At 40.4% G+C, this 27,552-nt stretch overlaps 1 protein-coding gene across 7 annotated transcripts in view; it reads left to right on the top strand.

Moving 5' to 3' along the window:
* dmd (dystrophin) overlaps positions 1 to 27,552 on the top strand; it is a 1,415,828-nt gene that overhangs the window by 1,318,643 nt on the left and 69,633 nt on the right. For 3 of the 7 annotated variants that reach the window (XM_052015085.1, XM_052015086.1, XM_052015087.1), the window contains exons 65-69: positions 9,895 to 9,956; positions 12,599 to 12,673; positions 18,193 to 18,394; positions 22,077 to 22,162; positions 25,311 to 25,468. In XM_052015085.1, coding sequence (XP_051871045.1) covers positions 9,895 to 9,956; positions 12,599 to 12,673; positions 18,193 to 18,394; positions 22,077 to 22,162; positions 25,311 to 25,468 — 583 coding nt within the window. Of the gene's footprint in view, positions 1 to 8,263; positions 8,513 to 9,894; positions 9,957 to 12,598; positions 12,674 to 18,192; positions 18,395 to 22,076; positions 22,163 to 25,310; positions 25,469 to 27,552 lie in introns of those variants that run through there. The other 4 variants (XM_052015088.1, XM_052015092.1, XM_052015089.1 and 1 more) reach the window with 3 other exon arrangements.

A 27,552-nucleotide genomic window follows, 5' to 3' on the forward strand; every position in this document is an offset into this window, starting at 1 on the left:
GATGGGTTGGTGAAATGTGCTGAAAATTGGCAGATGGACTTTAATCAGGCAAACGTAAGATGATGCATTTTGGGAGCATTATTGAGGCTACAATATACACCACGAATGGTAGCTTTCAGGGAGTATCGAAGAACAGGGAGGCCTTGGAGTACAAGTCCATAGATCCTTGAAGGTGGAAATGCAGCTAAATAACCTGGTTAGGAAGGCATATGGGATACTGGGCTTCATTAGTCAGGGCATTGAATACAGGAGTTGGGAGGTTCTGCTCCAACTTCATAAAACCTTGGTCAGACCTCAGCTGAAGTACTGTGTGCGGTTCTGGTCGCCATGCTATGGACTGGAGAGGTTGTAGAGGAAATTCACCAGGAGGTTGCCTTGCTTGGAGCAGTTCAGTCATGAGGAAAGACTGGAGAGGCTGGGTCTGTTCACCCTGTTGCGGAGGAGGTTAAAAGAGGACATGATTGTGATATATACAATTATTAGGGGCATAGCTAGGGTAGACTGCAAGAAACTTTTCCCTATATCAGTGGCAGATAAAACTAGAAGACATAGATTCAGAGTAAGGGGAAGAGACTGAGAGGGGATATGAGGGAGACCTTCTTCACCTAAAGAGTGTTATGCACCGTGTGAGAGAGTGGTTGAAGCTCAGTCGCTGACAGCATTTAAGAAGTGCCTAGATGAGCACTTGAATCATGTTGGCATTAAGGGCTATGGACCAAGTGCTGGGAGATGGGATTAACACAGTAGACTGCTCACTGGTGTGTTGGGCCAATTGGCCTGTTTCCATGCTGTTTGATTCTGTGATACCATGAATATGGAATAAGCAAGTTTGTGTGTGTGTGTGTGCATAACCTCACATTATGAATATTTTTAGATTAATGGGGAAGAATCAGTCCTGCATGCTCATTTCCCTCTCTTGCATGCCTCTGGTTCTTTCAATAAGATGAACCAAATGGCCATATAACAGGAGGGATGGGCGAATGGTTAACTTGTGAGCATGTGAACACATTTGTTAAATTAAAAATAAGAATAACCAATGAGAGCATCAAGATTTCCAATTGCAGTCACAGAGGGGAGCTACTGGGTTAGCGGGCAGTTTTGGCAAGTTTGAGAGAGATGAAAAGTGACACATAATGCAGAAAGATGATCCTGATGAGGCAATGAGTAACTGCCCAAAGAACTAAGGTCAAGAACAAAATATTGTAAAGGACAGAACTTTAATGAGGGAAAATAAAAATAAAAACAGAAGACATCAGGTGTACACAGCAAGTCCTCCTGGAATCAGGATTATATTTAAGGACAGATAACCCAAAACTGAACTATATTTTGATAAGGGACTGCAGGCACAAACGTATAATAACCAAGACTTCCTCATAGGTCAACATACTTGTTGCATATACTCAGCAGCCCCAGAGATTGAGAAAATAGGGACATTGTTGGATTCCAGGTGATAGTTCACCTCCACTTTTCAAGAGCAATTAGGGGTGGGCATTAGATGGCATTTGAATGTCCTGAAACATGAGCGAAAAGGAGCAGAAGCTTCAGTTCAGTCCAAAGGCACAACAATTACCCTGCAGAAAATGAAGACATTATGGCTGCAGTTCCATTAAGCTTGTTCAGATGTGAATAAAACAAGCTACAGAATGGGAATGAGAATTAGTGTGGAACAACAGGTCACATGTAGTTCAGGATCACACTTGCAGACAGGGCATATGTGTTTGCTAAAACAATCCAGTGGAACTTTCTAACATTAAGGAGACTGCACTATGAGCAGCAAATGCAGAGTCCTGTTCTTTCTAATCTGGTGTAATATTGGCTGAAATCAGCAATATGTGCAAACAGATTTCAAGTGCAATTTATATAAAAATATCGCAGCTTAAGAAGGCCCAAAGAACTAATTGCATATCCGTGGTTGTAATTCCATCAGATTAATACTTCAAAATAGAATTTATTGTTTTTATTTTTTTAAAGAGTTATATTTTATCTTCAACCTTATTATCGATGCATGTGCTGATTTTCATTTTGTTCTCTGTAAAATATTTAAAATCTGAGTGACAGATTGTCTTTTTGCTTCCTACTTTGTTGTCTGGGAGAATTATTCAATACCCTCAAACAGCTTAATGGTATCACTGTTGCTTGGATATACGGGATCCCTTTTGAATGGACAGCTGGCAGCAGCCGATGTCGACAAAAGGCAGGCTCCTGCACAGTGATCACTCGATCTTTGTGGAGAGCTTTGTTCAAGTATGTCATTTCACCACTGCTTGCAAACTCCAGGATCACGTCAGATTGGTTACAGAAGAAGAAATGAAGAGAACAAAAAATGTTTGGATTGAGAGAGAGAGAGAGAGAGAGAGAAAGAAAGAATATTTTGACACAGTTCTTCCTATGGATGGAGAGTAGTGCATTATTTATCACAGCGAAAAATAGATTTGTAATAGACAAGTACCAAAGCGTCAATTGCATTAGAGCAATAATGTGTAGATCGAACAGTCATAAGTCAAGGCATACCTGTACTTGAAGAATATTTATCGATAACACTGTATCAGACTTAGAGTTAAGTGAGGGATATGGTGGTGTGTGATTTTCAGCATGTCTTTATACAGCAAATCAAGTCAATTTACTCAGAAAATATTCTATTTAAAGGTTAGAGGAAATAGAAAGTTCAGCTATTTCTTATAATAGAAGCAAGGCAATTTCTCCAGAAAAACAGTGAACAGAGAATATGTAAATTAAGTGCTTCAAGTCAATCTCAGTCACTCACAGCAATGGGAGTATCAAGATTGATTGACAGTGGAATTAACGAACCAGCTCCTCTCTGGCTGGTTTTCGCATTGTCATTATACACAGCCTAATAATTATGTTGTTAGAAATGTTAATTACTAGGACTTAATTTTGGGTGGTTACATTTTAATGATTATTTAATGTGTTAATACAGCAACTTCTTGAAACTCATGGGGAGATTCAGGAAACAATTCTGTTTTCTTGAAGCTTTTGTGTTCATTTTATGAGAAGTGGATGTCAGTGGTAAGGCCAACATTAATTGTCTACCCCTAGTTGTTCTTGAGAAGGTGGTGAATTCATGAAATGTTTCTGATGAAGGCAATTCCACTGATTGCCAGAAAGAGAGTCCCAGCATTTAGACCAAGGAAGAATGGAGAAATGGTGATACATTTGGGACGTGTGCGGCTTGAAAGGACCCTAAGAGGTAGTGTTACAAGTGCTTATTGCCTTTGACCTCTTCAGTGGCAAAGATTGTTTGTCTGGAAGGTGCTGCCAGAATAGCCTCAGTGAGTGACTGCAGTGCATTTTATAGATGCAGCCACACTATAAGTTGTGGAGAGAATGTTCATTCAGAAGAAGTGGAGGAAATTACTGATTACTGTTGCAGATGAGGTGCCATCAGACAGCTGCTTGGTCCTGGATGGTGTTGAGCAAATTTTCCACTTCTGACTTGGGATGAAAGGAAGATTATTGATGAAGTTGCTGAAGACCGTTGAGCCTTGAGCATTGCCCTGAGGAACTTCAGCAGTAATTATCTGAGGTTGGGGCTATTGACATCCAACAGTGACATTTGTTCAAGCAATGACTTTTGCCCTGGTTTGTCATTAATTTCAGTGTTACCAGAGTTCCTTGATGCCACAGTAGGTCAGGTGCAGTTACTCTTACCCTGCCTCAAATTCTGCTCTTTTGTTCATGCTTAAGCTAAGGCAATAATGAGGTCTAGAGTTGGGTGGTTCTGGTGAAAATCCAAACAGAATCACGAGGCGGTCCATTGATAGCTCTGTTGATGACACCTTCCATTACTTTGCTGATAATTGAGAGTATAATTGGTTGAAATGGATTTTTCCTGTGCTTTGTGGGCAATACAGTATAACTCCAATAATCTGGTGCACTTGGACTTTGCTGGTGCCGGACAATTGGATGCTATTCCTATTAATATCCTAGTAATATCCAAGAATTTTTTATAATTCTCTTTCTTTAATATCTTAAACACTATTATAATAAATTTCCCAGTGAATCCAGTAAGTTTAAAGTGTCACGAACCAGCAACAAAAGAAACACACTGAGCATGATTTAGTGTTAAAAACTATTTTATTAATCACTACTTATGATAATACGTAAAATAAAAGTAAAAATGTTAGTATGTTAGAATTCAAAAATGTTAAACCTCGAACGTTAACCCCAAAACTAAACTCTTCGTGTGTGTGTGTGACAAAGTCCAAAACTCCCAGTTCCTGAATGGTTCTTAAAGTTCAGTTCCGCAAGCCATAAGGTGAAACATGAGCAAGGGCTTCTTCAACAACCACCGTTGTCTGAAGATAAGATGTAGATGTAGAAAAACTTAGAGAGAGTACATACGAAATCCAAATGTTCCACGATGGAACCCAAACGACACTCCAGTGTTTACTCGGTAGTGACTTCCTCACCCCGAAAAGCATCCGAACCGTGGTCGTCCACACACAAATACCTGTTTCCTTCTACAGGTCAGCAACAAAGTGAACTCCACCGGATTACTTCCAACTTCCATACATGGATTTCAGTGGCAAACACAGTTATTGTTTCTCATCCATCGATAGAGAAAACAAGCAGGCTGGTGTCTCTCTCCCTTCTCTCTCTCTCTTTCCTTCTTCTCCTTCTAACTTCTTCAACAACGTCATTACGTCCTTTATCTTCTATTGACGTAAGCACGCCCCACACACACATACACACACACTCTCTATCTTAAAGGGACTTTCACTGAGTCCGTAACAAAAGGGAGCGCAGGAAGTGGGATCCTGGTCAATTTAAAGACACCATGCGAAATGGGGCCAAGATGAGTTGAATGGGAAACAGGACCCCAGCAACTGGCAAACATTACCCGGTGAACCATGTGCAAAACTATTGGGATTTCCGAATTGTCGGAGAGTAGGATTATTGAAGTTTTATGTTTGGTTGATGCTGATGGAGTAAGAGAACAGCTTGGCTAGGATTGCAGCTCGTTCAGGACCACAGGTCTTTGTCACAACAACCAGCATGCTGCCTGGAGCCTTGAGTGTTCCTTGTATTTTGCTCTCAGCCATTTTTCCATATCAACATAAACAAATCAGATTAGTTGAAGACCTGCTTCTGCACAATAAGGAAACCACAAAGGACCATCTGTACTTCTGGCTGAAGATGGTTACAAGTAATTCAGCCATGTTTTGACACTCAAAAACCAGGCTCTGCCAACTGCTTTGGATGATGATCTTCTTGGCGGGTCCTCCTCCCATTAACTGGAGACTCCAATTGTCCACCACCTTTCACAGCTGCCTGTGGCAGGGTTGAAAAGCTATGATTCTATGAGACTTCACAGTCTCTGGAGTCAACATTGATGACTCCCAGGGCCACCCCTTCCTGCCTACATACGGCAAGAGGTGGCATTGATATGTGCCTCTTGCCCTTGTCCATTTCATCTGGTGGATCTGTCCTGTCAGAAGGTCACAGCATACCCACAAAGTGTGTTGGGAGAGTTGAGGATGTTGGCTGTCAGAAATGATTCTGTGGGTCTGACTGTGTCAGGCTGTTATTTGGTTAGTCTGTGGGAAAGTTCTCTCAATTTAGTTTCTGTGAATAAGACATTGAAAGTTCACCCCGGTCTGGGAACAACATTTACATGTCTGTAACTAATGCCTCAGTCAAGGATAAGTGGTCTCAGTGGCTTTATTCTTATATTGTTTTGAAATGTTAGTTTTGATTCAGTTGAGTGGTTTTTTGGGCTATTTCAAAGAGCAGTTAAGAGTTAATAGCATTGCTGGGTCCAGAGTCAAAGCAAAAGAAAAAAATGGAGCAAATCAGCTTCCACTTGATGGCGATTGCATTTCATAAGGTACCTTCAACACAAGTTAGTGATCAATTTGCACATTTGTTTTAAAGGCTGATTTTTTTTGTGGGTCTGGGGTGCATTACTCAGCCCTCAGAGATTGGAGATGAAAGCGGGTGAAACATCAGAAAACAGATGGAGAGCTTTTGTTTGGAACCTGAAGCGTTATAGCATAAAGCTTATGTGAAATCTTAAGAGAAAATGGCACTGGATGTATTGGATTGTGGGTGTTTTTGATGCACATTTCAGAGTGGCAGTATTTTGCTGTATTTGCCAACTGACACATTTTGGATACAGCTACTGAGCTTTTCAAGTGTTTCCATTTGGTAGAGAGGAAGGCGGTCACAGCACTTGGTATATGTATTACATGATCTATAACAATAACTGTTGTAATTGGGAGCAGTTTCCAACAGAAAATATCTGCAGGCTTTGAGGCGTGGAGTAAATAAATATTATGGATTAAACTATTTTCTACACTCAAGCTGCACAGGTACGTGGAAGGCGGGGCAAGTGATTCTTATTGCTTATGGGATTGAGCTACTGATTCTAAACTAGGAAGTGACTCATCATGGAATAACATCCTGTGATAATTTCTAATTTCATTATTAACTAGGCGTTGTGGAATTTTCTCTCTAAGTACCTAAATGTTGCATTTTGCCACATGCCATTGATTTCCATTTGGTTACAAACAATAATATTCAAAATCATTTCATTGAATTTGGGAGATGCTGAGCAAGTGAAAGACACATCAAAAATGCAAACTCTTCTTTTTTTCACAGCAGCCTATCACAATGCTTCATTGACATGGGTCTGGCATTTACATGTATGGATGGTATTCATTGAGCACGACAAACAACTAATTCAGTGACTCAATGGATATATAGTCTGTGATAAGGTAATAAACGATAAACAGATCAGAGCTGTTAATCATTTAGTTCAGATCATTTATCAGAATCTGACTCACAGAAACATTCCTCAAACTAGTGAAGAGTGAGATGTCTTGTTCTTGGTCATATCCGAGTGACCATGATAAAAACTGAGCAGGAGTAATTGTTGGACTAAAATTTGATCAGCCTTGGTTGTGATGTTTTGCATGGTCAGTATTTATTTTATTTGCTCAAGCATGTAGAATTAATTTGTACCCAATGTCAGTCTCTGAGAAAGATTCCATGAATGATCTCTGCTGGTGCAATTGGATAGGTACATTTGTGAGGGATTCCGATGCATAGATAAGTATGGTGCTCCTGTAAGTTGCCACACCTAACAAAAGAAATAAACACTTACCTTGAATTTATTCCTTATTTGCAATATATGTATTTGCAAATGGAAGTTCTACCTGCCTCTCCAGAATCCACACTATAATATTATGCATCGATACTGTATGTGTGTTGCCTGTTGGTTTTAAAGGGACAGAATTTACCAAACTCAAAACTCTTCTGCCAAAGGCAGTTTTAAATGAAGCCAATTCAGCTGCAGGTTGATTACCCAGGTTGGGCTATCTCCTCAGCCTTCCCACCTGCCAATCAAGAGATAGTCCTGACACCTTTCTTATTATTCCAGTCATATTAGCATTTTTATAACAAAGGTCTCAGACCCGTCCCGTCAACCAGGTTTCATTCTTAAGGTGCCAACCAGCTGAGACCTTCCATGTCATTTCCTGTAATTAATCAACAGAAGCATTTTGAAGATGCAAAAAACCTAAAATACAGCTGGGGTAATCTACCATTTACCGGAAAGTAGGAGGAGGAACCGGTGGCTCTCAGATGTTGGCGCTGAGTACCTGGAGAGAGGTTAAGTGATGGGGAGGCGCTTGAATGCCTTCTCGCCATGCATTTCTGACATTGCACGACTATCTGTGGGCACAGGCCGAGTACCGAGAGAGCTGAATTGTCCAGACGCCTCGCTCGCTGCTCTTTCAAAGATCAATTGGCCAGTGCGAGAGTGAAAAGGTTAATGATCTCCGCTGTCAGCTCCACTTTTTGTTCGGATGTCAGACAGCGGGATCGGCAGGGGATTAGAGAAAATGCTTCACTGGGGAATCGGAGAGTTTCGGACTGGTTGTTCATCTTTAATTGTCAACAGTTTTCTAGATTTTGCCTCAGCTACAATGAGTCCTTTTTGTAAAAAAGGTTAAACGCTGTCGTGATTGGTGGGGGCGCGTTTTGGGCAAAGGCCCTCGGATCTAATGCAGTTGGGAACAGTTCACCTGCTGTGTGTCTTGCCTGTGCACTTGCACTGCCGCGGTTCGCCAGGAGGCAAAAGCGTCGAGATTGCATCTCCTTTCACCCTCACGTCACTCACTTTGTAGTAAGGTTTGCAGACGGTGAAGGATGATGCACGAATCAAAAAAAAAACTGCCCTTTGTAGCACGTACAACGTGCCCTCCCTTCCCCTCCCCTCCCCTCCCCGAACCGACCGGATTCACTGTGAAAGCTGGGCTTTCTGCAAGAGTTGCCCGTTCACTGGAGGAGGGTTGGAGTCCGGAAGCACCTCCCCGTCTGATCTCCAATGCTCCCTCCCCATGTGTGAGCAGCACGGCAGGAGTTCTTGAGCTCTGCTTTTTTTGTAGCCACTTGTGTGTGTGTTGGGCTCCATTCATTATTTCACTGACGGTGAAATCCGTGCCGCTGGAACTAACTGCTTCAGCAGGATGAGAGAGCAACTGAAAGGGTAGGTGGAAGGGGAAACCCATTCATCACCGTAACTCGTGCGATCGCAGCAACTTGGAGCAAGTCGCTGCCTTGTTTAAAATAATAACGCGCAGGGTTGACGGTGCGATCGTTTCCCACCCCGGCAATGGGAGGGGAGCGGGGCAGGGCCGGGAGAGGGACAGACAATGGGAGGGTTGTGTTGGAGCGGGGCGGCAGTACAGGTGCTGCAAGTTGTCTTGACTCCTGCTCCGGGTCCCAGCTGCACAGGGGCTGGCTGGGGAGGGAGGGGGAATTCCTCTGGGAGCCGGAGATTGTTAAAATGACAGGTGAGGAGAAGGCGAGTACAAGAGCTTTGTGACCTGGAATTTGGACCAGACGCGGAATTGGTGAACATTGCCCTATCCCAGCCCAGGGCTGAAAGGGCAACAAAGTTCTTGAACTCGGGACAGAACAGAAAGTGGAGACTGGTTTGGTGGGGGGTTGGGGGACACTGGGACTCGGACTGATTTCTTCTGAAGCAGTTATACATCCCGGAACACCACAGGAATACAACTGTAATGGACTTTGCATAAGATAAATCATTTTGTTGTGTTTGCTCACAGTTTGTTGCGTTCCATTACTAACAGAGGTGTGAATTAATCCTGTTTAACCCTCTCCATGAAAACCTGTCTTCGATTTTCAGCAGTAGTTTTGTTGCCGATCGACCTATGCACTGAATCCCGGCCACCACCCACAAACCCGTCCACTGCTCTTTAGTTTCTACCCTTCTGTGCTGATGCTGTTGTGTTTTGTGTTTTCAAGTGGATCTCGGAGCCCAAAGAAGTGCTGAGCAGGCAGATCTTCCCCCCACCTCCAGTTCACGAATAAGAACAGCTCTGACAAATGATAGGGAACCGTACAAAAGGCAAAAAAAAGACTTGCCTGGAGCCAGTCTGTGATTTTCCCCCTCCCCCGCCGGTATATTTCCCCTCGCCCTCGTTGATTTGCGTGTGTAAATTGATGGCCATATCCTCGTAAAGCTGAGGGGGAAAAAAAACTGCAATATTTGTTTAGGTCAAGGCAAATACCTGCAGCCTCCATGCAGTCTGCATACAAAGTAAGACTGGGCCAGTAATCGACAGAGAAGCATGCTTTCTTTGTATGTTCGGTCATCTACTTGTTCTGTAAACTTATCCTGAATGCGTTTTTGTGAGTGAGAGGGAACAAAGTCCACTGCTCTCCCCACCCCCTCCTCCCCTGAAGCTTCCTAGATTTGTTAATCACCAATCAGGGAATGAAAGGGTCAAAGCAGAAGAAATATTTGAAGATTTAGCTCTCATTATGCGAGGGCACAGCTTTTATCTGTTCAGGTTCAGCTAATTCCCATTCTCTCCCCACCCCTTTCCTGTCTCTCTCTTTCAGCCACCAAACCCAGACCACCTGCTGGGATCACCCCAAGATGACGGAGCTTTATCAGTCGCTAGGTAAGAAAGCCCTTGAACACAGTTTTCTTCCCCCCAGTGTTTGAATAACGTGCCGCCACCAATGTATTTGCTTTGTTAAGAAGAGGAAGCATTTGGGAAAAGAATCTGTGAATGCACTTGGAGGCACGCCATCATTTCAGCTGCTTAGCAGTTAATAAGGTTAGCTGAAAGGATGAAACAGTTTTCAAAAAATAAGTCATTTGCAATATCATTGCAATGGAGATAAAAGTGATTAGTATTCTAAAATTCTGCAGGAACCTTTGCTATCATCTATTTGAGCAGCGCAATTAAAGGCTGAATTTTTGCTAGGCATATTTAATAGTTGTCACTAAAGGGTTTCTTTTTAAAGCAGAAGCAGAGCAGCATTTTGCACTTTCCATTGGAGTGCAGTCTGCATGGGGTCAATTATTCACAGCACAGATTTTTGGGTTTCTTTAGATTTTATTTGAACCCAGACGATTATTTCTATGGGACTCAGTTCACTGGCAGCATTGTTGTAAGAAATTCTTTTTCATATCTCACATGCCTCTGCAGGTTTCATTGGGAAAGTGTATGTGCTCCAGATGGTTAGTTAGAAGGGGAAAGGTGTTCTTTGCGTTATATATTTTGACTGGTATTAGTAGTTCTCGTTTGATATTGGTTTATTTTAATGCCTGCACATTAACTTATTAAGCCAGTGAGATGAAGCAATATCATACAAAAATGGTCAATGCAAACCAAAATATGTGTTGTATGGTCCTGTAAATCATTTTGTCTTTCTGATAGAATTAGTTCTTGCCAAAGATTAAATATGACTTTTGTGGAATTAGATTTGTAGATTATGCTGTGGCGCAAAAATATATTGGATCCTTGCTTGTTTGTTAGAAGATGGGAATCCTTATGGAGAATTGGAACAGGTAGATAAGGAGCTCTTAAAATTAATTCCAAAATGTGCAATATTCTGGAAGAAGGAGAAAACCAATACAGTCGAGTGTTGTGTGCCTTCATTATTCAGAATGAAAAGAGAGAGTGCAGGTGAAAATATCAACATCAGTGGCCTGTTTTGCACAAGGCTTTCTTGTGTAGATATTCTCACAGATAAGCAGCAAGACAGACAATAGAAATTCCATTATAATACTTGAATATTCTGAACAATGCAGAGGATTTTGAGCTATGAACATCATCAAACACAAGGTACATTCTCATGCCATGAGTTCAGCTTTATCCCTGGTTAATTGGACAGTAACGAGTCAACAGTGTTCATTATTATCCATATGTAATCATCAGCACAATGAGCTGTGATTTCAAATAAAATGTTTCATCTCATGAGATCATAAAAAGTAAAATTGAAATGATAAACTCTTTCCATTTTTAATCCCTGTCACTCCAGGGGTTAACATGAATATTGTTAACATATAATTGTCATGTAGGAACTGAGTTTTGTAATCAACAGCAGGTGGATAATTTTTCAGTTTCACCCACTTGTTAAAGCCTCAAGACCAGAATAATTGAAATGCATGATTTTAACTGGTTGCAATGCCATGTGCTTAATTTTATAGAACCAGTTCTATTCCAATGAATGACAAATATTCATTGCTTTATATGATCTTATAAATATTTAATTCTGTTCGATCTGCTCCATTTTAATTGTTGATAAATTGAAATAAATTTCCACAGATGAACTACCTCATACAAAGGCAAAATACTAATTGCAGATCTAGCAAATGACTTCTGTGTTAGAATGAAATATTTATCTTCAATGAATTAGCAGGCATTTAAGGTTAAAAAGTAAAAGATCCTAGACTCAGCAAGTACTAATATCACATTCATATGATGAAAAGCACTTTATATTATAAAGTAAGCAGTTGCTTTTGAGTGTTACTCGCTATTAAGTTAATATGGGAACTGTAATGGATGCAAGTGATCTACTGTTATCAGTGTTGGGAACAGAAATTCTGGGAGAGGCTTGTGCATGAGTGTGTCTGCTCAGAGTTTGTCAAATGGACCTGTTGGAACAAATTCCATTTGACACATATAATAAAATCATCCTTCCAATGATTGCATTAGTAAATCTCTTCTGAAGATTTTATATGGGTCACAGAGCACCACTGATGACCACTGTGCTTCCACAGAGAAGGAACTCAATATCCCTGCAAACTTCAGTGAACATATTTGATGACAACAATAAGCAACTTCCATCATTTAAAGCCAACATCTCCTTTTGGAATCAACATTAACAATTATTAACTGAAACTTGAGTTAGAGTGGTATAATTTTGTCACTGTGCCCGGGTCCAATTATACTCAAATCCTTAAATTAGGATATTCAAAGCCATTGTGAAAGAGCTTCAATAGCTTGTGAAATTTATTCCTCCACTGTTTTACTGAAGTTGGCAATTGATTTATTTTCCCAGCAGGAAAGAGTATAAGATAAATGTATTAAGTGTTATAGGTTGAAAACCACTGGCATGATTTCAGGCCAATGTCGTTATTATATGGTGTATTATAGTTTGACTTTCATAGGTTCATGGATTGTGATTACAAGGTAGTATCCATGTTGAGCTGCAGATTTCGTGACTGGCAATTTTTATCTTTTGAAGTGGCACAATGATGTGAGTTTCCTGTTCATTCCATTGAGCATATTGTGTTTTCCTTTCTCTGCAGCTGATCTAAATAATGTCAGGTTTTCTGCATATAGAACTGCCATGAAACTACGAAGACTGCAGAAGGCTCTTTGCTGTAAGTATGATTTTAATTTCTCTTCTTTTGTATTTCATGCCACCCATTTTTAGGAGCATCAGGACAGGGGAGGACTATTTAATCCCCCTACCCTGTTCTGCAATTTGCAACAAGTGATCTTACCCCATCAACCTACCTTTGCACCACATCCCTTTATTTCCATTGATTGACAAAAATCTGTTACTCTCCAAGACATTAATGAGTGATACAGATCCAAATTTCTACCACTCTTTATCTCTGTAAGTGTTTCCTAGTTTTTCTCCTTGAATACTCCACTCTAATGTTTAATCTATGTCCCTCTGTCTAAAATTACACAATCAACAGAAATAATTTATATCTATCTACTCTGGTAGCTTTCTTTCATATCTTGAAATCTTTGCATAAATGACACCTTCATCTAGATTCTATGTTAGAGAGCCATAGTTTCTGCACTCATTCCTTATAATTTATCCTCTGCAGATAGGGTATTATTTAACTAAATACATCTTGCACTCCCTGGAAGGCCATGTGCCTCCCTCAGCTATGTTGCAAGAATTGATCACCGTATTCCAGGTATGGCCTAAGCAGAGCTTTACGTTGATGTGAAATGACTTCTTATTCACTATTTTTGCAATTCAGCAGACTGTGTAATGGCACATTCCCACAACAAAGACCTTTTTTATGTGGCCAGGTGATTAACCTGACCCGGCCCTCTCAGAAAAACATGCTCGTTATGGTGGGAGAAGGAAAGGTATCGCCACATTCAGGTCGTTAAGGTGCTGAAGACTCACCCCATTACTGAATAAAGACAAATTAAGGTTTCATAATGTATAAATACAAAGCATTGCAAAGATAAGGACAGACCTACTGTAATTTCAAGTGCTGGCAGCTTTTTTCTCTTGGCAAATACTTGTGCTTATTTTAATGCATTTTCTGTCTCATTACAACCAGTGAAGCTGCAGAGCCCGACGTTCATTTGAAAAAAAATCACACATTTTGCTGGCTGTTAAAGGTTATTCTGTTATTGTTTTGCTTGCTGCAACTTTTGAGTACAATTCCAACATTTGCTGTTCGTACTCAGGTTCATGCTAAAGTGATGGCCACTGTCACAAGCTACCTCATCATTGTTTGTAGAATGATTAGTTTCTCTGTAGGGAACAATACAGAAGAATTAGATTATTGAATACACAAGGGTAAAATTCCGTGTAGCAGATTGATGGAAGCCCCATGTTCCACAGCGATCACTGAGTTATAATTACAGAAGAGAAGTAACCATCCTTCTCATAGGCATTAAACTCCACAATTTGATTTTTAACTGTGTTTCATGTATTTGTGCAATATCTCATATTATGAGTATCTCTTCATGAGGGGGCATTGTTCGAAACCTGCTTCACTTTATTAATGATAAAGATGTTCAGTTGAGAGTTGGAGAATAAGAATTGCAGTGCAGTCACTTTTTTTTTACAACACCTCAAAATTTTCGAAACAATGCTTTTTGAAGTCAGTTTAACCATGCTAAAGATTGAAATCCTCAAAAGAAAGCATTCATGTTCTCTGTGAGTGCAGGACCTTCAAGGTCTTTGCAAGGGAAGATTTAAAATAAGTATTTAAAAAAAAGACAAATTACCCCAAAAATGTCATGTGTCAGTTTGGACTGTGGCTGTATCTTCAAGTAATTGTTTGTCTTTACTAATTTAGACTGAAGCTTTTTCTCTAATTAAACTACTTGAAGGAATCAATTAATTATCATTGATTATTATTCCCCAGGGTGTTTCCACTATCACTTGTGAGTCCGTAGTCTTGTGTTGCTCTTCCATTTCCAGTTCCACTAATGAATTGATAGTCAGAGAACTGGGCCTCTCAATCCCTTGTGGATTGTAGTAACAAATGGCTTGTTGACTGCCAATGTCTGACAAGACGAGCAGCTTCATACAGTTAAATCTGTTTTGGCTACAAATTAATGTAGTTGACCTTTCTAGAAAAGAAGGTTTGAAAAGGTGATGCAACTAATTAACTATGAAGAAGAGTTTCACTTGAAGCGGGTCACTCCTAATTTATATCTATTAAGGAAACACAAAATAACCAATAATTTGGCAACAATATACCCATCAGGATGACATCTTTTCGCAGCCTTGTCCGTGATGTATTTGCATTAGAGAAACATGAATTGTTTAGTCACATGCATTAGCACAGGAAGACTTGCAGCTCAGTCATGAACACAAGAAAATAGGAGCAGGAGTGGGCCACCAGGCCACTTCAGCCTGCTCCATCGATCAGTACGATCATGGTCGGTCTACCCGAGGCCTCAACTTCTTTTCTATGCCAGTTCCCCACGATCATTACTTCTTTGTACAAATATATTGCAGTGTCATCTTTTTCTTTCTTTCGTGTGAATCTGAAGTCAATGTGCTGCTTCTCTACTACAGTCTGAAATTGAATCTTTTCTTATGTGCACCTACTGCAAGGTTTTACAAGGTTTTATTCAAGTCTTTATTTTACAAAATATAATGATAGTTCCATCACTAATCTCTCCATATACCATTATGCTTCACAAGGAAAAAGTCGACGAGCTTCTGTCTTTGCGGCATGGTTTATTATAGGGGCATTTCATTATGTTAACAACTTTGCTAAGTAGGTCTGTTATTCTCAAGGATAGTTTTGATACTAAGCTGCTGGATCCTACAGTTAAGTGGCAGGTCATAAATTTGTAGAATACTGAAGCACTAAATGAGGCCATTCGGTCTGACATACTGGGACTTGCACTTTGAAAGAGTTATTCATTCAGTTTTGCTACCCACTTGCCCCACTTTGTCCTTGCAGCTGGACACATTTTCACCCTTTCACGTATTATGTGTTACTGTTGAATCTGCTTCCACTATTCCTTTGATCAGATTTTAATAGCTGGAAACCAAATAAAACTGCAGGTACCGGAATCTGAAGCAAAAAGAGAAATGTTGGAAGAACTCAGTCAGTCAAGCAGCATCTGTGGGAAGAGAAACCAGTCAATGTTTCAGGTCAACAAACCTTCCTCAGAACTGTGGGAGAGTGAAGGGTTTAGGTGTCAAAGCAGAGCTGGCAGGGGTGGGGGTGGGGAAGTGAGGTGCAAAACAAAAGACTACATGGAGATTGGTTAAGACAGATCAGGTAATAAGATGCAGGGTGAAAAAGGGATGAAAACATGATAATGGAATCATTGAAGGAGTATTTTACCTGAAGTTAAAAAAATTCAGTGCTCATTCCAGATGGTTGCAAAATGCCTTGAAAAAAGTTAAGGTGTTGTTCTTTTAGTTCACGTTGGGCCTCACTGTAGCAATGGAGGAGGCCACAGAGAAGCAGGTCAGATGGGAGTGGAATTGGGAATTGAGAATTTAAAGTGGCAAATAACAGGAAGCTCAAGATCAACCTTGCAGACTGAACATAGGTACTCTGCGGTGCAATCGTCCAATCTGCCTTTGGTTTCTCCACTGTGAAGGAGACTACATTTTGAACACAGAATGCACAACACTAGATTATAAGAGCAGCAAGTAAATTGCTGCTTCACTTGGAATGATTGTTTTGGCCCCTGGATATGGTGGGAAGGAAAGAGGTCCGTGGATAGGCGTTGCATCTCCTCTGGTCGCACAGGAAGTTACCATGGGCTGGGGAGTGGGCATGGAGATGGAAGAGTGGACCAGAGAGTCACGGAGCGAGCAGTCCCTGTGAAATGCAGAAAGGGGAGGAGAAGGGGAGGATGGAGCTGATGGAAATTGCTAAGGATAATAGGTTGAGTGTGAAGGCTGATGGGGTGGAAGATGAGTACCAGGGGAAGACCCTGTGGCCAAAGAGCTGCTCCCTGCATTACCATATGGATTCCATTCATTTGAGAGACATAATGGGCATGATCTTCACCACACAATGATTCTAGGAAACTGCAGGGAATAGCCATTATACATGACCTTCTTTGATCTCAATAAAACCTTTGACTCCATCAAATGGATAAAACATGGAACATCCTTTTCTAATTCAGCTGCCCACAGAAATTCATCTCCATCTTAAATTTACTCCACAGTGACGTGCAAGCCATAATACTAACCAATGGGTTCACAACAAAAGCAATCTCAGTGAATACCTATGTTAAATAACATTTCTTTATTGCCCCAACACTTCTTTTGGCCCTTATCACTGCAGTGTTGCACCTCATCTCCAACAAAGTTCCCATGGGAACTAATCTACATAATTAATTAGAAACTGTTCAATCCGCAGCAACTACTGCAGAGCCAGTGTTCCCCAAAATTCATTGGATGAACTGCGGCATGCAGGCATGGAGATGAGCTCCAAGCCATCATCAACTCATTCAAGAAAGCATAGGAGAGAGTACACCTTGCACTGAAAATCATCGAGACCAAGGTCCTCTTCCAAGTTCTGCACTACGCTGCCCTCTGATGATCAAGGTTCAGGATGAGAACCTGGAAAATGTGGTCCACTTCTTGTATCTTGGGTGCCAGTTCTTGTTGAAGGCAGACACTGATGATGGAATTCACCAGCACCTGTAATATGCCAGGACAACCATTAGTTGACAGACAAAAGGGAGATTGAAGATCAAGCCTGACCTGTAACTAAACTCACGGTCAACAAGGGACCACTGATCTCTGCCCTCCTCCTAAATGCTTGGACCTGGATTATCTACAGCAGGTATCTTGAGGCACACAGTCTCTGCAAATTGCACCAAGTTCACTAGAAGGGTGAGTGAACCTCATCAGTGCCCTCTCCCAGGCCGACATCCCTGGTCGTGAGGTCACGTAGGACAGGTCATATCATTCACACACCCAACATCAGACTAATGCATCAGAAAGTCTGTTCCTTGGAGTAGATCACCATTAGACAGAAGAAGATTCAAGGACATGCTCAAAGCTTCCTGAAGAATTGCAACATCCTCGGTATCTCTGCGGGACCTCTGGTCCGTCACTGCTCAGAATGGAGAAGGAGCATTTGGGATGGTATTGAGGACCTCGAGCCCATGCGTTGGGAGCACACAGAAGTCCCGTGTCCCCAGCAAAAGGAACAGACTGGCTCACAAACTGCACCACACCAACCCCATCTGTGTCATTAGCCACTTCAGAACCCACAAAACTGAAGTGAAGGAATGTTATCCTTGATCCTAAGGGACTGCCAATGAAGTAGAAGATATTTGCAGTGATATTTTGTTAACTGAGTTGCATCATCTGTAACTGGAGGGGGATCTGCTGCCCATATTCATCACCTATGCTTCTTGCTTCTGAATGTTACAGTCTGGATCTGTACCGCAGTTTATTCAAATAATAAAAAGAGATTGTATGCAGATCCTTCTGTTCCCTCATTATTACTAGTTGGCAAAGTTGAAAAAAATATGCTGAGTATTTTTCTACTGGCTCATGTTGCGTTACAGGGCAGATGCATTTAGGTTAATTTGCATAAAAGCGATGCCACCTCACTGAGTTTGGCATTTGGGAATGCTATCAAATAATTGTTCTAAAAGAAATTCTCGTGTGATTTTAATACGTTTCCTGTCTGTTTCTCTGCAGTGGATCTTCTTTCCCTGCCAAGTGCTTGTGAGGCCTTTGACCAGCACAATCTGAAACAAAATGATCAACTAATGGATATTCTGGAGATAATTAACTGTTTAACTTCAATCTATGATCGGCTGGAGCAGGAACACAGCAACCTTGTTAATGTGCCTCTTTGTGTAGACATGTGTCTTAACTGGCTCCTCAATGTCTATGACACGTAAGTATTGCATTGGACAGTGAGTGGCTCAAACATCAATAATGCAAAAGGGAATTGCTGCTAAGGTTCAAAGTTTGTTGGGGGAGGGAAGATGTTCATCCTCAGTCATGTGTGATAAATGCTCAATGCAGTGATGGCTGCATGTTTTACTCTTTCTGTAATTTGGTTCCTTCGACTTCAACAGGACCCAGTAAATTGTGTCTTTAGTGCATGTGACTGACCATGAATCTGACTTTTTTTCAAAATATACCCATGTCGGAAGATAAGCTGTCAAGGCTACTCAGTCCCAAAGCTTTTAAAGATGCATTGGTATCATTAAGCTGAACAGTAAAGTAATTGCACATAATGTTATTGAGAACAACTTGGTTTCCAAATGTTTAGAGTTTTGCTATTTAAAATTGGTTAGATTACCTGGAAGCTGCTGTCAAACAAAAAATAAACTAAAAGATGTTGACTTTGGGGTAAACGATTGGCAAACATTTTATTTTTTTATTTGCATCTGTAGTTGCAGTGATATATTTGGCATTCACACATTATAGGTTTGAAATTCATCTCTGTTTCATACAGGATATAAGCAATGTTTTCATCTTTGCTTATTGATGTTCCATTGACTCCAATGGAAGCAAATTGCGAAAGAAGATTTCAACATACACACGTTTAGTGCAAAGGAAAGAGGATGAATTTCTACTCTATGTCCCTTCCACAAAGTGCCATCCAATTTTTCTTTCCCAACCTGTTAAACAAATAACATTTGCATGAAAAAGCAGTTTTCATGAAAAGAAGTGATCCCTTGCTGCTTAAATGCATGCTGGGGAATAGTAATTCTTAGATTTGTTATGCAACTTCTCAGTGGAATGAAGTAGGTTACACTTTGCTTGGAGTCCAATCTGGAGTGCCATTAAGCCAGAGCAGAGGCTGGGATGCAGGATAAGGGTAGAGTGGACCTTACCTGGGCATGTCTTGCTGCTCCTCTCTTAACATCTGTGTAGCAATTCCTAGCAACCAGTCAATGATAATCGGTGGTTGGCTGCTCTTGGTTTTAAGGTGCCAAGTCAGGCAGAAGAAGAACAAGAATGGAATTATAAGAACCATGAGAAACCTATTCTAGAATAAAATAACCCCACAAAAACACTCATTCAGAAGGTAAATTTGGGCAGTTCCATCCAGTAGCTCAGGGTAGGACTGATTGCTTGATATTTTTACACTCCGAGTGTTTAGTGTTATTTTAATATCAACCTTGCTCAATTGCACCAGACTGTTGAGACACCAAAAGATATAAATTTGCTGTGTTAAGGCAAGGTTATAGGCATGAGCACAGGGTAACTGAAGACACTTGGAATCACATCACTAATGAGCATTGGTTGTTCAGAGACCCACAGATCATCACATAATTGGTTATATTAAAGATCTAAGTGCTGCTGAGTGGAGTAAGTTTATCTGTGGTCGTAATTTAATTTGCAACTGCTAGTCGGTTCATGGTATCAAAAAGCATCTTTGTGCTTTGTTTTTTAGACCTGAGGGTTCAACACCTAAAGAAAGTCTGGATTATAACCTTTTGCATCAGTGATGTGTTCCACTGTCATCAGCTGAAAGACGCAGCATTAAGTGTAATGTTTGGCAGCAGCCTTGCTCCTTTTAAACAAGAAGTGGAATACTGAAGGAGGCAACAGTGGGACTTTGGTTTTCAATTTCTGTGTAAATTAAGAATTTGTTTTGTGGTTGTATCCATTCCAGGAGTTGATTGCCTATCCTGAAAGTGTGCGTAATGGAGACATTGCATTCTGAGGGAGTGAGAAAACCATAAATGTTGACAATACATTATATGCTTGGCTGAGATACTGGCAATACCCACACAGTTATAAATTCAGATTTATCTCCAATGTGCAGATGGTTTCATTCCATACTCCTTTATTGCAGACTCTTGTAGTTGGGCACAGTTAGCATATTGAGGTGCTTTGCTTTGGAGCTGAACTCCCGGAAAATATGTGCCCCGGAGAATTTGAAGTCATCTATTTCTGGGATCCAGTACGAATTAATTAATTTCAAGCCAGTTGTTGAATCAAAATTTAAAATTTGACTGAAAAATATTTCATGAACATAAGAAGTGGTTAATGCAGTATTTTAACCTGACTTCTCCCCTTTAGATCCCCAACTGTTCTGGATGCTGATTTTTATTCTACTGACATTGCTAATGCACCTGGCAGAGAAGGGGGGAGGGTGCAATAAGTTGTGAACTTCGACAGCATTGGTAAATGATACTCAACTGTGGGAACGCTTTCACGTAGTCCAGTTCTGTTTTCACTTCATGCGTGCAAAAAACATTCCAGGCGGATCAGGCAAATTGGATTCATGTGGATGGGCAAAAAGGTTAGCATTGGAAATGATGGGCCAAAGAGCCTGTATCTGTGCTGTAAGACTCTATGATTCTCTGTGGCCATTGTAAGATCATTCTTCTTTGCACTCACCAATCATGCAGTGTAAATGTTATCTCTTCTGAATGCAGAGCAGACTAGAAATTGAACTTGGACCAGACTGGTTCTTAGGGCTCAGCAGTATGCCACACAAGCACCTAATAGGTTTTCTGTACATGCTTCTCGAAATCTCAGCTATGATTTTCGAATAATACTTGATCAACTGCAAATTTAAACCCCAGATTATAATTTTGATGTTGACCTTGTATTGAATGACATTGGTAGCTCACCCATAGGCAGTGATTTTACCATGCCCATCCACTGAGAAACTTGCAGGGTCAGATACACAGCTGATTTTTAGATCTGCCTGGTTTTTTTCTCCAAAATAATGTTGACGAGAGGGGAAATTCAACAGCCTGCTTGATTTCCTTTGTATCTCACCTGTTTGAGGTTAACGGCCTCTCCTTCATTTTCCTCTTTCCCCCACCCCGACCAATAGACTTTGTATTATTAAAAAGAACATTGTTAACGAAAAGGAGATACGACACCTGATTTTTCTCATTTAACCCTTCAGTATGAAGATCTATATCCGATCAAAGGAAATTTGGGTTACCTGTGTGGCTGTCATTGTAATGGAAATGTGAAATACAATTTCTCCAGCTAATTCCTCGCCACGGCAGCAAAAGATTTTCAAGCACTTTTTCATGCAGATAATGGGTCTTTTTAAATCTTGCATGAGTTGCAGTTTATAAAGCTGAAACAACCAGCCCGTCATTCGTTTCTGACTAATGTGCCGTATCCCTGGGCCTGCCATTTCATTTAATACAGAGGGAAGAAAATAGTTGGCAATGCTTATTGCTTGTGCTCCAGAAATACATCATTATCTACCAGTTTACACAGATTACTCTGATGGCAACCTTCAGCTGCAGCATCATTGAACAACTGAAATGGACTTTTTTTTTAACCAGTCCACAGCAAAATGTGTATCAACGAGATTTGTTTGAACTACTCCTGTGTTATCTAATTACAAAGGATGTGTGCCAAGTTGCAATCAGCATACTGTTGCTTTCACGATTTTTACTGAATCACCTGTCATCCTCCTGGTTGTGATATTTCAGCTTTGCCCCTGGTTGCACGGTTCTGGTATTTCACACTGACTTGTACCTTCGGACAATAATTTCTGTAGCATGCAAAAAAAATAATTTTATTTTTAAACTCCCAGTTGAGTCCATTGAAAACCTTCCACTGATAAGTGTAATTTCTCTCTCTAGTGGTCGAACAGGGAAGATTCGTGTCCTGTCGTTTAAAAGTGGAATCATGTCTCTGTGCAAAGCACACCTGGAGGACAAATATCGTTGTAAGTTTGTCTTGAAATTCTTCAAAGGCCTGTGTTTGTTTCTCTTTTATTAAATTCGCTGGAGTAAAAATGAGCTTTGTTGATCCAATCAGTTTCAGTAGAGAGAAACGTGACCATTCGGGGCTCTTTTTGTTTTGATGGACTGCTTTTAACTTTGACAGTTCTCCAAAGATCTTTGCTTTCATAATGTAGATATTTTCACTTTTTGTTTAATATGATTTTCTTCATTTTATTGTACTTTTACACAAAAGGCAAGTATGGGAATGACAGGTTCTTTTGTTTATTTTACTAACTAGTTTTAAAAAAAAGTAGGGCAGTTAATACATTTGAGGTTGACATGCTTCATTAACTCACAAGCACAACTTCCACAATAGGCCACGGAGATTGAAAATAGTTCACTCAAAGATGCCTAGTTACGTCTTCAAGAAGAATGCACAAATCCTGTTTGTTCTGCCTCATACACCATGTAATGGCTTGGGATTAAAATCACCGCAAACAGTGAATGTGCCTCCAGTGTAAGAGCAGCACTGACGGCAGTTCTTCATGTATCCTTGTTATCAGCACACAACATGATATTCTTACAAAGTACAGGAATTTCTATGGAAGCAGGAGCACTAGTAGTTCTGAATTCTTAAAAGAACATTGATCATGAAGCAAATATTTGGCAGACAAACCTTGTTTTATGTTCAGACAATTGAACTGTTTGCACATAGCACCCGAGAGTTCCTTGAACATGGTTTAATTGTGGAGGAAGTGAAGTACTGTTTTCCTGCTTTTTTTCCCCCTTTCCAAACACTGTTTCTGTGAAAGCGGTTCTCCCATTCAAATGGAATGGGAAAAAGCTGCACTTTCATGAGAAGTGCTGGCAGTTGTGCATGGAGCCGATGACGTTTCCCTGTGCAATTTTGAGGCATCTGGCGATATCCTGACTGCAAGCCTGTGAGCATTGTTTGGGAAGTTTGGGAATATGTGTTCATGCACGGGATATGCCTGTGTAACTACCCACATTTCTAAGGAAAATGTGAACCAAGATTTTCTATACAGCCACACAGTTGGGTCTATTTATCTTGCTGTTACCATTTTGATGGAGTGATCTTTTAGACAGATGTGACTCGACTTTGAGTTTTCTGGCACTGACCTACAGAACTGATAAATTTCCCCAATTTCAGCAGCTATATTCCACCACTGTTCTGGCTCAAGCCTTGGCTCCAACCAAATCTGGCTTGAGGAAGATGAATTAGTGCTTTGGAATTGAGACATTGCATTATGCATAGCATCCCTTCAGGTCCCAAACATTTTTATCTGTAAACAGTATCCCATACGCATTGGGACTTTACCAGGCTTTACACTGTTCAGGGAAAGATTGGAGAGGAATACAAAAACCGTCAGGATATAAACTATTCTTTCAGAGTAATCCATTAAACACAGAGCTTGATTATTAGAATGAATGAGTCTCTTGTAAATTTATTTCATTTCACTTTATTTGCCCATTGTGGTTGTCCAACTGTGGGCAATGCCTACAAATAAATAATGGAGCTACAACAAACAAAAATAGAGCAGAAACTGAAGCTGCTGCAAAAACATGCGGGAGGGTTTTTCTATTGACTATGCAAAAATGTATGCTATTTAACATTAAAGCAAAATATATAAAAACAAAACCATTCCAGAAGTAGGTTTATTTGAAGAAATTCATCCTGAATTGGCACTACAAAAAAAACACAAAACAGTGTCCACCAGGTGTTATACACCAATCTGAGGTTCAGATCAATTGAACTTGATAAAACTGAATTTCAGGATCGGAGTACAACAAATGTTGTTACTACATTGTGGGTTTGGCATTATCCACTGACGACATCTTTCAAGCCAAAAGTGTGCAGTACGTAAACTGCTACCGAGAGATATGTATGTATGCAGGAAGACTATAAACAGCCTGAAACATTTTGTGAAACACTTACAGGCCACTGTGTGGAGCTTACTGGAACAAATGCAGACAGCTAAACAGTGTATACTGACACCACTGCAGACAACTGCGCAGTACACAGTGAGAGCACCATTAGCAGGCATGCTGTGTACAGTGTAAATAATATAGGCAGCTCTGCAGGAAATAGTGAAATTGCTTGAGTCAGTGATACAGCATATGTTGAAACTTGTAGGTGCAGCTGTGCAACACGCCGTAAACTACCTGAGGTAGTCCTGCAGAACATATGACACCACAAAGGGCAACCATGCTGCACGTTGTGAAACTACTGCAGGCAGCCATGCAGCATGTATGAAATTACAAGGGGCAGCTGTGCAGAATATAATGAAATAAATGCAATATAATCTATACAGTGCAATCACTAAAACCAATGTCTTCTGTATCATGAAACTCTGATGTAAAAGGTAAACCATACCAGATAGTCAGACTGTTCTGCAAAGCAATGTTAGTAATATAACAAGCCTGTACTCTGAAGAGATGCAAAGTATAATTTAATTCAACCGACATTCTTAATATCAGCGTATCTTATTAACAGCCCCCATGCCTCTGTACCAGAGAAGTTATTTCTCATTACAAATCAGTACTGAGGGATTGTAGCATTATTGTCAGTACCATCCTCCAGATGATAAGTTGAACCCCTCCTGTTTGTTCTTGAGGAAGTAAAAGACCCTTGATATATTTGAGGAGGAATAGGGGAATACTTCTGGTGTTCTGGCCAACAATTACTTGTCAAGCAGCATCATTAAAACCTATAAATCAGCTGTTTATGGCACCTTTGTTCTTAAGAAACTGACCTTCAAATTTGTCTCCAAAAAAATAGTAATTAATTAGTTACGAAAGACTGGAATGGGCAGAGGTCATGAATGCATTATTATTTCTTTACGTTGGAGGTAATAAAATACAATGAATTGATAGTGCTCCCATAGTTTCAGTCAACTGGGATTCTTAAAATTAGTTCACACCAGAAATTCATCCCAGGATCGAAGATGGATGCAATCCTGCATCCACTTATCCAAGCAATGCTTAGCTGCAATATAAATTCAGTCCCTGTAGAGAGAGATTAATAGTATTTGTTGTGTTGAAGCTCCATTCCTGGGGATTGGTGTCTTGTAGCTTTCCTTTTACTAAAATAATTCATCTTCTCCTAATATAAATGCAATTTCTTTGCAGATCTGTTCAAGCAAGTGGCAAGTCCCACTGGATTCTGTGATCAGCGCAGGCTTGGGCTTCTACTGCATGACGCAATTCAGATTCCCCGCCAGCTGGGAGAGGTTGCATCCTTTGGAGGCAGCAACATTGAACCCAGTGTTCGCAGCTGCTTCCAGTTTGTAAGTTTATGATGTGTTTGCCAGAATTCTTTTTCCCTCAGTGAACCGATGAATTGAGATGTAATGCATAAATTACATAGAATTACCACAGAATTACAGCAGGCAGACAATTTGTCCCAACTTGTCTGTGCTAGTGTCTGTGCTCCAGTTGAGTCTCCTTTCTCAAACTCTGCCAGCAGTAAATTATTATAGAATCCAGCACCTCATTTTCAATGCAGTCCTTTACCTGATGATCAAGTCCATAAAGATTCTGAGGGTCACTACATAGGCATTGGGGCAATTGACCAGTTCCCTTTGGGGGCAGAGGAGAAATGGTTATTGATGATTTTGCAAGCTTTGAACAGTGCCCTTCGACCCCTAGCTTTGGTGCAAAAGAAAACAGTCATTTCAAAAGATTCTCCCAGGGCTTGAGAGTTTTGTAAAGCTATTGTTATAACTATCATTATATTTCAACCTTAACTGTCTCAGTGAGGTCGGTAAAACATCTGGCTCATGCTGGTTTCTCCTGCTCACCTTGTCTGTCTTGTGCCCTCCAACCCATGTAGCCAACTAAAACCAGAGACTTCTAATAATATACCTGCCTCTTGCTTCTGTGAGTACTTAATAAAGCTTTCACATTGAAAAGTGCCCTACAGAGCAGCCAACATTTGTAGAGAGAACAGATGAGGGTTTGAGATGCAGACCATGATTCAGAACTGAAACATAAGAGGTGGAAAGGAATAAAGATCAGAAAAAGTGATGGGGAATAAATTTAAATGAGTTCAGATGATTGATAAATGCAAGCAGGAACTAGGTTTGTCAAACAGATTATGGGCTAGAAATCTTTCTGCTCCAGGAAAGACACCTTAGAGCAGTGCTGCTGGTTTTGTGCAAGGACTCCTGCAAGCAAATTTCTCTCACATAAAGAGCGATAATAGATTTTCTGATTAGTAAATACAAATGAGTAAAGACTGTTATTGATTTCAATATCATCTGATTTCTCTGCTCATTTTGCAAGTTGCATTCTTGCTTCAACTTTTTTATGTTTGATAGTAAATGGTGAGATATGCAGAGGGTGTGTGTTTTTTTTTGATCTGTCGGTGCTTTACTTGTTTACTGAATGATGATTGATGTGCATTCAGTTTGGATGCACTCAAGTTTCTACGCTTCCCTGTCTGCACATTCTTGAAGTCTCAACAGTTCCTAAGAGTTCCCTTTATTTCTTTCCTGCTCTTTCCTGCACAGCATTTTATTCAAGTCCTAAGAGATGCAGAAGATGACAAAATGTTTTTAATGAAAGTTGAAAAATATCAAATTTTTACGATATACGAAAGAAGTGTTAATAAAGCCAGGTAACTGGTAGAGCATATAGGTTCTTGTATGATCAAATGATTTTGATCCTCATCCTCAATTCAAAGAAATACCATAACTCCTGGACTGCTTAAAATGGATGTGCACTGAGAAGATTAATGAATTAATGGTCTGTTGGTGCATTTGCCACTCATTTACAGATTCATAGAGTCGTGCAGCACAGAAACAGGCCCTTTGGGCCAACTTGTCTATGCCAACCAAGATGTCCATCTAACCTAGTCCCATTTGCCAGCATTTGACCCATATCCCTCTGAAACTTTCCTACTCATGTACCTGTCTAAATGTCTTTCAAATGTTGTTGTTGTACCTGCCTCAACCACTTCCTCTGGGGGCTCATTCCATATATGAACCACCCTCTATGTGGAAAAAGTTGCTCCTCAGGTTCCTATTAAATCTCTCCCCTCTCACATTAAGCCTATGCCCTCTAGTTCTTGATTCCCCATCCCTGGGAAAAAAACTATGTGCATTCACCCTGTCTACGCCTCTTATGATTTTATACACATCTATTCAGTCTCCTAAGCTCCAAGGAATAAAGTCCGAGTCTGCCCAACCTCTCCCTATTATAACCCAGTCTCTCGAGTCCTGGCAATGGCCATGTAAATCTCCTCTGTACTCTTTCCAGCTTAGTGATATCCTTCCGAAGGCAGGGTAACCAAAACTGAACACAATAAATTTTTTAAAAAATTAAGCCAAGTGAATACAGCTTTCACAAAGAAAGCTTAGATAAGGTAGTG

This window comes from Pristis pectinata, chromosome 4 (assembly GCF_009764475.1).
Source record: "Pristis pectinata isolate sPriPec2 chromosome 4, sPriPec2.1.pri, whole genome shotgun sequence".
Classification (NCBI taxonomy): domain Eukaryota; kingdom Metazoa; phylum Chordata; class Chondrichthyes; order Rhinopristiformes; family Pristidae; genus Pristis; species Pristis pectinata.